Source organism: Polistes canadensis, unplaced genomic scaffold (genome assembly GCF_001313835.1).
Source record: "Polistes canadensis isolate GaletaPanama2010 unplaced genomic scaffold, ASM131383v1 scaffold_13, whole genome shotgun sequence".
NCBI lineage: Eukaryota > Metazoa > Arthropoda > Insecta > Hymenoptera > Vespidae > Polistes > Polistes canadensis.
Window position 1 is genome coordinate 1,332,538 of NW_014569560.1, and position 17,592 is coordinate 1,350,129.

Genomic DNA, 17,592 nt, shown 5'->3' on the forward strand with positions numbered 1-17,592 from the left:
ATTAGGCAATTATAATTAACAATAACGATTAATATCTAGAGATACGCGTATCAATGACATTATACGCGACAAATAGACAATATAAAAAAACATATAGCGCATCCGATATTGGTGTTCGGATTGAAATGAACTACGAGAGAAGAATATTAAAAAAAAAAAAAAAAAAAAAAAAAAAAGTAGAAAAAAGAAAAGGGGATTAGCGTGATCTCTACGTGCGTTAGAAGTGAACACACATTAGTATTATTACGTGGAAAAAAATAATTAATTGCATTCGTATTTATATACTTATTGCGAGAGAAAATAATGACCGAGAAAGTAAACGAACGAGAAATGAAAAAGGAGGATAAGAACATTTTTTCAAACATGTTCAAAATTATTCCGCGTAAACTATTTCTGAAATTTTTGTACGAGCATTGATGTATCTTAATTTATATTTATCATATGCTTGATCTTCTAATGGTACTAAATAATAATCAATCTCGTTTAACCCTTCTTTGCATGATTTTTTCTTTTTTTTTTTTTTTTGAAGTTGCCAGCAACAACAAATATACAGTACAAGGGTTTTAAGTACCTTTTTTTGTTGACTAAATATTATGATTGAAATTTCCATCATCATGCAAAGAAGGGTTAATTAGTTATCTTCGTTTGTGACGGTGAAAAATAATTTTACTGATTTACATTTTTTTTTTTTTACGGTGTTTTTGCAAACGTGCGTTAGTTAAATTCTCATTGATGAATTTTGATTTTAAAAAAGAATACACAAATAATTTCGTTCATTTAAACACGAATACTCTCTCTTTCTCTCTCATGCTTCCATTTTTTTCATTTTTCTCTAATATCAATCATCAAAATAAAATACACATACTATAGTTAAATTGAATGTTCGCCTTTTCTTCTTTAGTTAGAGACGCATTACGTAGTCCGTTTCCTTCCGACAGAAACGTTAGTAAGTAGTTTATTAGCATCACTATGATAGTCCAGCTAACGTATTATGTGAATGCTTAGAAATATGAACTGACATTATATATTTGAAAAATAAAAAGAAATCCTCTAAGGTAAAATAGCATGGCGACCCATTAATAAACAGAATCGTCAACCATGAAATTTCATGTAGTATTTATTTAAAATTTGATATTAATTTTCAACGAATCATTATATATGTATATATATATATATAGTGTATAAGTGTAGAATCAAAGTCCTCAGTTTATTCCAATTTTCCTTTATTATATTATCTTGATCTTATTATTATCATATACTTGGATATGATTCCAATTATGATACGTAATTTATTGAAATATTGTTAATTTATTCAACCTTTTAATAAGACGTTACTACAGATTGGTTTTTCTTTTTTTTTTCATTAACAATCAAGAAAAAAAAAAATCCGAGTTATCTTTGATAATAAATTTTGTTCGTTCGCGTAAAGGTTTTTATTTATTTTTGTATTGACCCGATTTAAAAAGAAGAAAATAATAAAAATAAGTTTTAGAATGTTTTTTTTTTTCTTTAAAGAATGACGTCAGCAATATGTGAACCATAAGAAATATCATCATCCATGTACGTATGTATGTATGTATAAGAATTGAAATTTGTTTGAAAAACTCAACGTCCTTTTTTTTTTTTCTTTTTTTTTTTTCTACGTTTAAAACGTTCCAGTAAATGCTGACGCAAATCGAAATACATACTTATATTTTTTCTTCAACGAAAAATTCTACGAAATTTCATCAACGCCATAAAAGGTACGATTTGTTAAGGATACACGTTGACACGTGTTTTCAAACGTCTTATAGAAAAACATTTTTATACGTGTCATATGTAAATGATACATATTTCTCCATATTTCATATACGGTGATTATTCTAATACAATTCATTCGAAAACATTCGTCACGGTAATTATTTTCAAATAAAAATACACATACATATATATACATATATATATATGTATTTCCTATGTCCAATATATTAATCATATCTTTCTTTTTCTACGTTTCTCCTATTATTCATTATATTGTTGATCTATTGAAATATAAAAATTTTTATATTTCTTTTTTTGAAAAATTTCTTTCTATGTATATATCTTAAAGAAAAATAAGAAACGTTCAACTTCGACTCATTCGAATAATTTAATATTGATATATAAATATGAATATACCATTGAGAAGGTAAATAATTATTACAATTATTTAACGATAAAAATGATATTCGTTCAAGTATATAAATATAAATTTTTGTCTATCGAATAAATACGAATATTTTATTTAAAAAAATGAGAGATCAAATTGTTAATAATATTATTATTGAAAACAATCAAGAAAACTTCAATGCTTATACTATTTTAATTAATATGAGTATTTTTTTTTTTGGGATACATATATGTATCACATCTAAGAATATAATATTCTTATGTACTTCTAATCAAAAAAAAAAAAAAAAAAAAAAAGAAACAAACAAAAATCGAGATTAATCAGGAACCCTGTGCAAAAATTATATGACGTATAAATACTTTCTCAAGAAAAAGAAATAAAAATACTATATATATATTCAACAGGAGAAGAAAAAGAGAGGGAAAAAATCTCGATAGGGGGTAGGGGGGATTTCCATCTCTTTCCTCCCACCTTAAATATTGAAGCCAGTTAACCAAGTAGTCAGGTAAGTTGGTTGCCGGCAGGTAGGCAGAGAGAGAAAGTGCTCTCGAGACGACGTTAATTCGTTTAGTTCGCGTACGATCGCATATCGTGTCGGATCGTTAAGAACGTTAAAAAGTATTCAATCTTCTAACAATTTTTTATTATTATTATTATTATTATTTTCAACAACGGTTAAACAAAATTTGATTTCGTTTGTTTCATTTTCGATGAATTGTGAATATAACAAGCCTCGGTATTATTATTATTTCGGTGACAGGACGCGAAAGTTTTTAACGAGATAAAAATAAAAAGAAAAAGAAGAAAAAGAAGAAGAAGAAGAAGAAGAATAAGAAGAATAAGAACGCATATTGGTGTTGTTGTGATATATACATACATACATATATATATATACGTTAAAACCTACAAGCAAAACTTATATATACACACACACACACACACAAACAAAACGTATATTCGTATGCTCCTGTACTTTCCTTTTTCCATAAGCCCGCAACGAATGATTCGGATTTACCTACCTGTTTGAAAACGTGATTATTCATTATTATTTCAAGTTATTCATTTTCAATTAATTTGTTTTGATTCTCTTTTTTTTTATTGATCATTCCTGTGACAATTAACAAAAAAAATATTTATATATATATACATCTTTTTCTTTTGGATCATTTTTTGGGACTTTTTTGTCATTCGATCCATGAGATTTTCTAGTTAATGATAAAACTTATTACGTGTTACCAAACGTAACATCGATGAAGGATTGTTACAAGGATTATCAAGTTCGAACGCTATCCAAGTGTAAATCATACTGATTTTTGGTGTATTATTTCGTTGGTGGATAAACTTACCGGGGGAAAGATATAAAAAAAAAAAAAAAATTATTCCTCAAGAAGATTATTATTGGTTTTGTTTTTTTTTCTTTATTCTTTTCTATTTCGGAAAAGAAGGATACGCCAAAAGAGAAGTCAGCAACATGAATGGAAGGTACGATTTACAAACATTGATTTGAATTATTTTAATTTGTAAATTATAAGTGAAACAACATTCTCGAGTTCTTTGCTTTTTTTTCTTCATTTCCGATCTATTTGTTATTATTTTTCTATACTTTTTATTATATATTTAATTTTGGTTTATTAAATCATAAATTTGTGTCGCGTGTTTCAGTTCATTGCGTAAATACGCGCATGAATAAGAGACAATATCTTTTGCAATATATATTTCTTTTTTTTGTTAACTTATATATCACAGTAAACGGATAAATCAGAGCTAATATATTTTTTAAACGAGAGTCTGTTATAACTTCCGTTACAATTTTTGTCTTTTTTTTTTTTTTGCTTATCTTTTCGATAGCAACGAGAAAGTTGTAGATCGAGATTTAACAAGAACTAACGAGAATTATCTTAAACAATTAGAATTTTAAGAAATAATCTTAAAAAAAAGACATTTTTCTTCTTTACTTTTCTTCGTTTATGATATCAAAAAATTGTTCTACAAATCGTATGATTATAAATCAATGATAGATCAGAATAAAAAAGATCGATTTGTTCTTTTTAATTTTTTTTTTTGAAATTCTATTTAAATTTCGAAACAAAGTAAACTAATGCATCAGGAATGTGTACGGAGAAATTCGAAAGTAACGAAAAACAATAAAATATAAATCTTAATTGATTTAATCTCTCGACGATTAATTTTATTTAAAAATCGAAAAAAATTCATTTTTTCAAATTAATTATTATTATATTATTATCAAATTGATTCTTTTATTATTACATGAAATTATTTTATCAAATACTTATATATATTATATTATTCTATAATATTATTATACCAATTAACTAGAGAAATTGTGTGTATATAAATCAATTAAATTACTAATATTAATACTTATAATATAATGATAATGTGTGTGTAATAATATTTATATTAATCCAATTGAACTATCATTAATATTATAGATATTTTAATATTCTTTCAAAATTTTCTTTTTACGTTTGTAGCAATAAAGAATGAAGATATATTATAATCATTGGAGTTATTCGTGTAGTATCGCCATCATCAGTGGCTAACTTTCACCTCTCGAGCTTATGAGTTTTCAATAAGCCATAAAGATGAGCAATATACATATATATATATATACATACATAATATTATCATTAGAAATTATTTATAATTAATTATATTCAGAATAACTTTGTTCTACGCATATTTAAATGATCAAATATTCAATCACAAATTTTTATTTTCCCCAAAAAAATTATTCTAAAAAAAAAATATATATATATCCAATTTGAAAAAGAACAACCAAAAAAATGTGAACTAAATACTTTCGACATTAGAAACCATTAACGAATATTATTTTATAATAATGAATTAAAAGTTGAACAATTAAAAACTTACATTGTATGATAGATAAATTAAGATTAAGAAGTTTATCGTCTAATTATATTTCAAATAATAATTAAAATCTATTAAAGAAGAGAAAAATATGTATTAGAAATTGTCAATGATTTAATCAAATCTTTGGATAAAAATTATCGGATAATAAATTAGTCGAATATTGGTTAGGCGTTGGAAAAATTTTAACAAAGAAATCATCGAAGATAATAGTAATGGTCGTAATGTTAAAAACGAACGAATGAACGAAAGATGTGAAAGATATAATAGAGAAATATACTTTCTAGAAGGCACAAAGGAAAACGCAAGTGTTTGCCCAGCGTACACGCTAAAGTATTGTCCCATACTTCGTCTTCATCATCTCGCAACAGTAAATCCAATAGACTTTACTTAACTTACTTACTTACGTTTGAATTTTCCAAACGTGAAATATTGAATTTTCAACGCAATCATATTTCGTCGAATTTATTCGTGAAACAATGATGATCAATAAAATCATTCATTTAATTTTCAATCGTTAACAAATTTGATCGTTTTTCATGTTTGTTTTTTTTAGGGGAAGGGGGGAGGGGGATTTTTGATTTTTAATCAAAATATAATCATTAACACGATCATATTTCTACGAACATATTTTTATTGTCGATGATTTAAACGATGAATTTGTCTCATTCATTTTTTACTCGCTAATTTCTTTGTAATTAATTTTTTTCTACTTTTTTCTTGCGGAAACAAGAATTAGAAAAATTATAAACAAAGTATAAATATACAGAAAAATTACCTCTTAAGTTTCTTCGCGAAGGAAACATAGAGAAACATCGAAAAACAATTATTACGTTGTACGATCGTATTCATTTGTCCGTCGTTCTGTCGTTAGTATATTTCTAATGCTTTTTATCTAACACGGAAACTGCAACATCATCCTGTCGAGAAAATCAACGACACTTTTTCTCTCAACGAGTATTTGCTAATACAAATATTCGTGTTTTACTATCCGATGATTTTACTTTCGATTTTTGATATTTCATTATTTTAACAGAAAATTAAATTCAAACAAAATTTTAACGTGAATTTAAAATGTTGTTCATAAGATTTAATGATTATTATTTTTTTATATGAGTTTAAGTATATATATATATATTTCATAAACTGTATTTACTTGTAATTAGAATTGTTTAACTCGCCTTGTATCATCAGGCACGTTCGTTTTTTATTATTAACAATATTGTTTTAAACGTTTTCCTATTCTTCGATTTTGTCTAATATTAATTGGAAAATTTCAATTTGTTTTCTATCATTGTAAATTTGTTTTTCCAATATATTTTCATCTAAATTCTAATTCATGCAAATGAAATTTAAATGAAACATTGAAATGAATATAATAATGAGCTAATCATTTTCCACAATATAATTATCAATCATGTTAATATTTTCTAATTATCAAGAATTACAAATATTTCCATCATTTTTTTTTGTCAGTCTTTGCGCAATTGGTTATTTATTGTGTTTATATAATTTAATTAATTTTTTTTTTCTTTCACCGAATCACTTTTTAAAAAATATATATCCTTCCTCTCTTTAACGTCTCGAGTAATTTCGATCTACGAAAATAAATTGGCCCCTTTTTCTTTTTTTTTTTTTCTCTTTTCTTATATAATTTCCAATAAAATCGTTATTATATATATATATATTTTTCTTTTCTTTCTCGAGCGAAATCTAATCATTACGAAATGATGGAAATAATAATAGAAAGGGAAAAAAAAAATAATATTCTATATTGTGTTTGATGGGTTAAGAAAAAATATTTCAAACTAATTTAAAATTAGACGAAGAGGATTGACTGTTGTTAAGTTTCGCACGCTTTCACGTTTCAACGAAAACGAGCGTTTCCTATATACTTATGTGTATATATGTACTTATACATATACATACATATAATACCCTACTAACGAACTATATATAAATGATCAATGATATAAGCATAATTCTATTATATTGGATTGGCCAATAATAATAAGTACTAGTGTTTTTTTATTTAGATATTAAATACTAACAAAATATTTCAGAATAAACGTAATACTCTATAGTGTGTTATTCATTCAAATATATAATATTTAAAAATCTTTCAATAAAGAAATATTACAGTTCTATTTTTATTTAGAAATAAAATATTTAACAAGCACATTGCTAGAAAGAAATACTAATATTTTTTTTCTGCATATATATAAATTAATATAAAAATAATACTGTATATATATATATATGTGCAACATAGAGTATTATAGAATTTGAGATAAATTGAATATAATTTTCGTAATATATTATATATATTTGAAATAGAAAAAAAATTTATTCACGAAACATAATATAAGTGTATATAAATACATAAGCACATATATATTTAACTTATGTAATTTCAATTGACAATCATAGTTCGTTATTTTGTTTCATAGATAAATTGCATTGTTTTTGCCGTGTAATCGTCTAAAAAATATCTATTACAAATTGCTCATGAATATCTTCTCTAGTTGACCATATTATCCTTTAAAATAATTTTTATTCTTAAAGAAGTATAGACACGCGATATAAACATTTGCCAATTTTTATTATTAGTTAAAACGATTTTTAAACGCGAATGAAGACAATATTTCTTTTATCGCAAACAAAATAATAAAGGAAAAACATTTTCTCGTGTATCTATAATGATTAAATCTAATAATTTGTAATATTAAACGAATGTCAACAACAATATTTAATTTAATTTAATACGATAATAAATAAAACTATTCAAATTAAAAATAATATAAATAAAATTCAATCATCATAATAATAATAATATATAATTAAATGAGAAAAATATAATTAAAATTTTTAACGATTTTTATATATTCAAATAAACATTCATTCAAATTATCTTAAGAGATTCGGGGTATGGGTTTTAATAATAAATATGAAAAAAAAAAAAACTAGTCACATATATACACGTGTGTGGACAGATAAGTAGATTAAAAAAATCGTTCTTATTGTTCTAAGTATATACATAGATAAGTATCACATTACGAAGGTAAAAGTATCATCGAAATATTTGAGGCATGTACAGAATGAAATCGCATGGAAGGTCGTGGTTTTCGTTTGAATCACATTGAACGCATACTTATCATCCAAGTCTCGAACTTAAAAATCAGTAACGTATCAAAATAATCGTACTCGTTGAAAAAGAAATTGAGTCAAGGTTAAGATTCATTTTAAATTTTAAAATATAAAATGGTGTAATCGTCTGTGAGAATATTTCGTTTTGTTTTTTTGTTTTTTTTTTTGTTATTCTTCTTCTTACCGTTCTCGTAATAAGAAAAAAATAAAATAAAATAATTCGATGTCAACGAAAAGAATCGTTTAAGAAAAAAAAAAAAAATCAATAAACATATAAGTACAGAAATAATTAACAAACCCCAAAAAAAGAAAAGCAAGGTGAGTTAGGGTCAATGATATATTATAGTATGTTTCGTTGGTCAATGTAACTGTGTCCAGTGTATGATGTCCAAGGTCACATTAATATAAATCGAAAGAAGGGGGAATTAAACAGACACATATCGAATAATTAAAATCATATCACGTATATAATCGAGAGTCCGTCCATTCGCATAACAGAATTATTACTTACCGACACCTGGGCCCATTGCTTTGTTATCCACTTTCGGCCTAACAAACGAGCTTTGTTAACGTTACAATAGTCGTATTTATTTGATTATAGAATAATAACCGTCTATATAAAATTCAATCGTAAAATTTCATCCACGAAATCAATTGTCTTTGAAATTAATCGTAATCAAAATACATGGAATAGAATATACGAAAAACGAATTGTTCTAATCATTCGAAAAAATCATTTATAAAACAATTTCTTTCTTTTTTCTAATTGCTAAATATTTCATACTTTTTATTCGAATAAATTTCATACGTGCATGTATAGAATAATATATATATATTTTTCATAATTAATGAATATACTTACTCAAACACACGAGTAAAATAAGGAAAAAGAAAATAACAATGCGAAAAATACAAATATAGAATTCAAATATACTAATATCACATTCGATTTATTCATTTTGACGAATCGACAATAATTCTTTTCTACCAATCATCTTCAACAACACACTGACCACGCACTTTCTATCGAATTATGTAAGGATCACAAGAAAAATAAAAATAAAGCCAAGATTTGCGATTTAAAATAAAGAACAGGAGAGAAATGACTGACATAAGTGAAAATGTGGGAGGTGGGGGGGGGGAGAAGTTAAATGTAAAAGGATCAAAATAATTAAAACCAAAACACAAATTTATATTTCTTACAAATTTTCTTATCGTTAACGAACTTTTAGGTAAATGTTAAAAATCAATATTTTCACACAAAAATTCTATATATATTTCGTTCGTATGAAAGTTTTAATACAATAAACGAGTGCCACGCAAGTGTTATACGGAAACCGCACCTAACAGTAACATGATACATGCAATTCCTCTTACTCATTTTGACGGGTTTAATTACACTAACTAGAAATGATCGAATGGGTTAATGCCTCTTAAGAAATATGAAACAACACTGGAAACTATTATTTTTCACTATATATATATACATATATATATATATATATATATATATATATGCCAAATCGTGTTTTACGAATCATATTATTATAATTGTTAATAAGTCTTGCAAAAGTTTGCTTAAAAGAAAAAGAAAGAAGGAAAAAAAAAAAAATTCATTAATATACACACGTCTATATATGAGTTCTTACTCGTATTTTATATTTATCAGATTAAGAATATTAAAATGTCTTGTGGTATGAAATAAATATAAATTAAAAAACGTGTGTTTATTAATTTGTTATTTTTCGGTTGAATATATTTTGTCCATAAAACAAGTTATTTTACATATATAAGTATAATCGTTTATACTTATATTATATACGTATAAATATATATGTGCATTACGTACGTGTCGATAATTAAATAAACGAATTAATCCAAAAAGAAAATTAGAAATTGTAATGATAAATTTGAGATATCGTATATGATAATATCAATAAATTTGATCAACTATTAGACAAACGGACAAATTATTAACACATCGTTGTGATCCAAAAATTGTTGTATCTTTTATTTCCCAATCGTAATTTTATAAATACAAAATATAAACAGAAAATTATTTTTATAAGATAATTCACAACAAAATATTATTATACGAAAAAAAGAATGAATTTATTAACATCTAAATAAGTAAAATAAACACGTGTACTTTCTTATATAATAACAGAGAGGGAAGTTTGATGATGAGTTATACAAATGTATATTGAGGAGGGAAAAAAAGAAGTCTTCTTTCTTTCTTTCTTTATTTTCTTATGAAAAGAAATCTCTTTCACTTGCAAAAGATATCACCAAGAAGAAGGAGGATCACAACGTTTACCATGGAGTGAATTTGAGTTTCGACCATGGCCCAGAAAACGAAGTAACTCACGAGCCTACCTCTTTCCACACGCGTCCTCGCGATACGTAGCATTCTACGGTATGCCAACTTGCGTAATCTTTGCACCACTGTCTGTCCCCTCGTTCAACTCACTCTATTCCACCATCTTGGACTTCGATTTTCGAATACTAAACATCGTGTTACGTATATATATATATATATATGAGTCGCGACGTATATATTGTATGTATGAATATATTTATATATGTCGACAAACATAATAAGAATTTATAGTATCACTTCCATTCGAGATTATGCTTCTTCTTGCCGTTTGCAGTCAATTTTTTATTCTCATCTTTTTTTTCTTTTACTGTGTTTTTTTTTGTCTTTTCTTTCTTTACGTTTTGGTAAAAGTATCTTTAAAACGCAACTCGTGTAGATACTACATATTAATGTAAAATCATCTACGCGTAATATAATATTATATGTTGTTAGGCATATTTTTTGTTTTGTTTATAGGAATACTTACGACGTTATTTTTGTCGCTGAAATAATCATTTTTTTTTTGTCACTAATATAATATAGAGAAACTAGATTTTATATAATGAAGTAAGAATTATGGAAATAATTATAATTGTATACTTTTTTTTTTTTCTTTCTCTCTTTAATATTTAGTTTTAATAATATATCATATATTATAAATCAACAAGAGGAAAATAAATATTTATCTCAAATTTTTCATTAATAATAAAATTATTTACATTAATATTGTGTCATAAATATATCGATGCAAAACTGTGTTATATATTCGATCTATGTTTATAATATACAATATATTAACAATAATAATATATAATATAACGATATCTTTCCATTTACTAATTGTAAAATAAATTGATGGTATTGTTGAACGAATGGTAATATCGTTGTATATTGAAAATTTTGGAGAATATTAAAATAAACATTATTTTCTTAGCAAATGATGAATCATACAAAACAAAACAAAAAACGATTAATAATTACTAACGTGAAAATTCCAGAATCTTAATCATTCCGATCACAAAACTCTCACACACAGAGACACGTATACGCGCGTGACTTGATTATACAAATAAATACGTAAAGATTCAAATTATAACGAGTAATTAGTTACGATCTATGGAAATACAAATAACGTCATTTTTCTTCGATAATTTTAATGATATTTTTTGTTTACACGAACAGAGAATAATAATATATGTCAAATTAAATGTTGAACGAACGTTAACTAGACGACTCATCACTCGCGATCTAACATTTAACAAATATTTTAATACAACAGAGAATAAAATCTAAAGAAAAATTTTACGATCGGTTAGATCTTGTAAAACCTAATGACTGCTATCAACAAATTTATAGATAGATAGATATAGATTACAAAACAATAACGTGTAATACAAATAATCTATAAAAAAAAATGATTAAATAATAACGAACATTATTAATTAGTTTAAATAAAAATTTCTTTGAAATTTATCATTTCATTCTATAATATAAAAATATGTGTATATAAATTTTATTATGATATATTGTAAAATATATATATACATACACACTTACTCAATATATTGCAAAATACATATTAAATATAAGTTGACATATATATATTATATATATATATATATTATATATATATATATATTATATATATATATATATTATATATATATATATATTATATATATACGTAGTATATACCATTTAAATGAAAGAAAAACATTGAAACAAAATACCTAGTATGTACGTTGTCCACTGAAACGACCAATCGTTGGCATGACGAAAAGAAAGCCGCCTTCTTACATAATAAATACTCTCGCTTGCTCTTTTTAAACTGTTCACCATCTGGAGCTAAGAAGTTCGTAGTGTTGTAAGTAAAATTTTACAAGATCGATTTACTTTCTTCCAAAGGTGTACCAAATATATAGATTAATGTGATACGTTTGTTAATAAATATATATTTCTAAATTTTTCAAAAGAAATTTATACTTTTTCAACACTTATTAAAAGTTACGTTCGTACCATTGATAATAATTCTATATAAAAATAAATAATACGATTAAAAATGTATGATAAATTTTAATTGATCTAACATAAGCTAATTTGTTTATCAATATTTATGCAAAAAATTAGGTATTATTAAATAAATAAATATAAAATTGTATAAATGATCGATATATCTTTGTGTATTACATTTAATTATTATTNTCTAACATAAGCTAATTTGTTTATCAATTTTTTAAATCATTTTATACATAAATATATATATTATACAATAATATAATATATATCGTATAATAAAAGATTAATTATATAGAAATATTTATGCAAAAAATTAGGTATTATTAAATAAATAAATATAAAATTGTATAAATGATCGATATATCTTTGTGTATTACATTTAATTATTATTATTATTATTTAACGACCTCAATTCGTTGAAAAAAAAAAAAACTATTTCTCATATGCAATTACTAAATTTAAACAATAATAGGTAAGATTAGTACTTGGATGGGTAATCATTTTTAGTGAAAAGTATATAACACTATTTTAAGAAATTATTATAAAGAAGTTCCTCAAACCCTTAAAAGGGATAGTAATCAGTATAATATATCTAATTATTTTCTTATCGCAATCTACACTCTTTCAAAACTTAAAAACATATCTTCTTCCATGTACAAACAGCTTAAAAAAAGACACTTACTTAAATTTATTTGTGTTGCAGCGAAGACAATACTACAGACGGTGGTGGGGGTATAATAAACCCAAATTTTTCAATGGAAGTTATACAAAACAATGCGGAAAGTAATCTCGATTTAACAATGGTCACAACAAATATTCCTTTATCCACGCCAGGATTAAATAATCCTTCTTGGAATCGGCAACAAGCAGTCAGCGTTAGACACGCTTTCAAAACTTATGGCAGTAGTAAAAATCCAAATCACGTTATACAAAATCTCAGTATGACGGTATCGAAAGGATCAATGTAAGTATTTAAAATAAATTTAATTCATAACAACAAAATTCTTATATATATATTTCTTTTATATTAATATATTATAAGAAATATTATTATAATATATTAATTTTAATATAAAATATATATTATATATGATAAATAAAAAACAAATTATATTAACAAATAACAAAATGAGAGAGAGAGAGAGAAAGAGAGAAACAACCAATCGATATAGAATACGAATTAACACTAACCGAACCATTTTTTACGTTTTTATAAGAAGATCGTAAATTTGTCTATAATTATAACTTATTATTAGTTTATCGCTATAATTAGAGATCATTCGTCATAAAATTAAATCATAAGTATCGAAAATTTACAAGAAAAATAATTATTGGACAATAACGATGTGTCAATGTTTTGTTTTTTATTTTTCTTCTTTTTTTTTTGTTTTATACAAATCATTCGCGTCTTACCTATTAAAACGTTTACGCAGTATACTTAAATCGAAATTATCCTTTCTTTTTTTTTTTTAAGTCTTATAATTTAATTTAATAGAAGAAAAGAAACGAAAATGAAAATGGTAAAAAAAAAAGAAAAACCAACAAATTGATATCATTAAAATTTCTAGCAACGATCTCGATCAATTCCAAGTACTCGGTGTTGAATCATTGAAAAAAAGTTATTTATTTATTATTCCAAACGGCGAGCTGAAAAAAAAAAGAAAAGAAAACAAATTATAATGTTTGACTCGACTTATATAAATGACGTCACTCACTAACTAGAATCCCATTACATCCATTATTTCATTTGTCCTTCTTTATGTTGAAAACAACATATAGATTGACAAAAGGAAACAATAAATCTTACAATTAGTAATCGAAAACGGAAATTCATTTTTTTCTTCGTTATTATTTGACATAATAAATCTTTAATGCATTCTTATCAAACCGTACGAGAAAATGAACAACTGTTATTATTGTAAAATAATAAACTATCTTTAAAGGATAGACAGACAATCATTCTCAATTGAAATTATCTCTTAAAATTACGTACGATATTTCTATTTCGTAATTCTTATTCTCGTGTTAAATGAAATTCATCCACGTTATGTGATCTATAAATTTCAAATATTTCTACTACTCATCGAAATAAAATGGAAATATAATAATCGTTAGAATATGTCTATTATCGTATCATGATTATCAACAACATTTATTATTTTGACGAAGAAAAATTCCCAACGAAATTTAGAACATAACTTTATTATATTATCGCGAAATTAAATAGAAAATGATTGCGTAAACGTATGAATCTTATCTTACAATTAATATTAAACTTATCTTTGTATTTATCATCGAACGATTATTATATTTTTTACATTTTCGTTATTTAAAAAATGTAATATTTAAACGGTTCACTCGAAAACGATTGATTTCATTCAAATTTCTCATTTTCAAAATTTCTTAATCTCTCACACAACGTCTTTAAATGAAAATTAATAAATATTACTAATATACGCGAGAAAAATACTTGCTCGATATTTATAATATTAACGAACTGTACGACAATTAAACTTCTCTCTAAATTTCTATAAAATCAACTTGAAATAATTCATTCAAAAGAATTCATCGTAACTATTTCACGAGCAACATTTTTCCTAAATAAAAAATTGAAAACAAATATTTAAATATATAAGAATTGTTTTTACGATATTACAAAAAAAAAAAAACAGAACAAATTTTCATTATATTCTCTTAATATTTACGAAACGAAAATAAAATGAAATAAAACCTGTTTGAGACTAACCACGTATACTACACACACACACACACACACACACACGAATCTAGAAAAATAGGCATAGATAAAAAATCTCTCGGATTCTCCGGGACGAATTGCGAAATAAGTTTGGTTATAAAAAAAAAAGAAAAAAAAAAAAAAAAGTCCGAATAAAGAGAAGAAAAAAAAAATCTTTGATGTGTTTTTAATAGATACGGTCTACTGGGAGCCAGCGGTTGTGGCAAAACAACATTACTATCTTGCATCGTTGGCCAAAGACGCTTAAATTCTGGCGAGATTTGGGTTTTAGGTGGGAAACCTGGAACAAAGGGTTCCGGTGTACCCGGTAAAAGAGTTGGTTACATGCCACAAGAGATAGCGCTTTATGGTGAATTTACGATACGCGAAACTATGTTATACTTTGGTTGGATATTTGGCATGGAAACACCTGAAATTGTCGACAGGTTGCGATTTTTACTTCAATTCTTGGATTTACCGTCGCAAAATCGACTCGTCAAAAATCTCAGGTACGATCAATGACGAATACTAATTTAGTTGGGGGGTGGGAGGGGAATAGGAATCCATGCGAAAGATTCTGATCTTCCATTATTGAAAAAAAATCTGTTTTTTTTTTATTTTTATAATTACAACAATTGTAGAATATATTATTTTGTATTAATTTTTCTAAAACACTTTCGTATAATTTTTATGTTCAACTGAATAAATAAAAATGTAAGGGTAGTTCGATAAAATAATACTCTTTGAAAATATCTCATAATATTATTTCAAAAATCTTATATAAAATTACTTTTGTAGCAGATTAAACGTTACGTGGATTCAAATAATTGTTCTCATTTTAAAACAATGATATTTATTTATGAAAAATGTGTTTTTGTTTTTTTTTTTGCAAAATAGCGGTGGCCAGCAAAGACGGGTCTCGTTCGCAGTGGCTCTCATGCACGATCCTGAACTTTTAATACTCGACGAACCAACCGTAGGTGTTGATCCATTACTCAGACAGAGGTAAGTTTCTTGCATTTCAAAAAAAATTACATTCCAACGTGTTGTTATTATTTATCTTAGATAAACTCGTTTTATTTTTCTTTATCTTACAATTAGTATTAGACTCGAAAACTCTCTTTCACATTAAAGTTTAATTGAATAAAATATTTTAAGCACACCACACATCGATTCCAGGAAAGATATTTACATGATCAAATATTGCATATTCTTAGCTACAAGTTTCAAACTTTCTTTTTTTTCTCTTCACCCCCCCCCCCCATCACTGATTAAACAATGAAACACGAACGATATCTACGGACTTACTTTCGTGTTTTATTTTCGTTTTACTAGGAGATGGGATCTTCAATTAACACAAGTGTACACACAAATTTTTATTTAATTATATATATATATGTATATGTCACGTGTTTAAGGTGTTTAATTCCGTTATTGCATGGAATGAAGGTTTTAATTAGGTTTCCTTCGCGAAAATTATGATAATGAAAATGAAACAAAAGCAAATTATGTATCCTATTACGTTAATCATAATGAACTTGTTATTAATTTTTTGCTTTATTCTCCTTTTTTTGAAAAAAAAATCTGACAAAAAAAATATATATATAAAGGTTTTTGTAACGAGAAAAAAAAATATACATTTTGCATACTCTACGATATCGTTTGTAATTCATATATCATACTTACATGTACGTATTATATCCAGAGTAATATGTAAACGTGTTAAAGTGTTACATCCCGTATACACATGTTTATACACATTAATGCATAATAGATAGATAAAGGATAAAGTATGAATTCTTGAAAATGTTCATTAAAATTGCATGACAATTGATTGTTGACGAGTAAAAATAGTTGACGACATTACAAGCTAGTATACTTCTAGTAAATTGTATTTGTTTTTTCTTTTTTTTTTTTTTTTTTTTTTTTTTTTTTTTTTTTTGAGACGATATTACTAATGTAAGTATCATAGGTCAAGGTCCGAAGATGACGACTAATTTACTCCATAGCGCTTAAAAAAAAATCTACACACACTCGAAAGATTGTTTAAATAATACATGAGGATTGTCGTAATCGTTGTCATAGCCGTTCTGGTCTTTAATCTTTATCGTCAAGTTTCATAGCGGAAATATTCAATGTTAAGTGACTAACGATAGTGATTATAAATATTATAATATCTATATATATATATTACAAAATATAATATGTAATCTATATTTATTTTTACTTAATTCTTTTTTTTTTATTTTATTGCAATAAAATATATAAGATAATATTTACTAATACAAATAA

General features: G+C 25.1%; 1 protein-coding gene across 1 annotated transcript in view; it reads left to right on the forward strand.

Moving 5' to 3' along the window:
• The window catches only part of LOC106793311 (ABC transporter G family member 20), a 34,478-nt gene that overhangs the window by 10,657 nt on the left and 6,229 nt on the right, over window positions 1-17,592 (forward strand). The window contains exons 3-5 of the mRNA XM_014760119.1: window positions 13,267-13,527; window positions 15,495-15,809; window positions 16,198-16,305. Coding sequence (XP_014615605.1) covers window positions 13,267-13,527; window positions 15,495-15,809; window positions 16,198-16,305 — 684 coding nt within the window. The remainder of the gene's footprint in view (window positions 1-13,266; window positions 13,528-15,494; window positions 15,810-16,197; window positions 16,306-17,592) is intronic.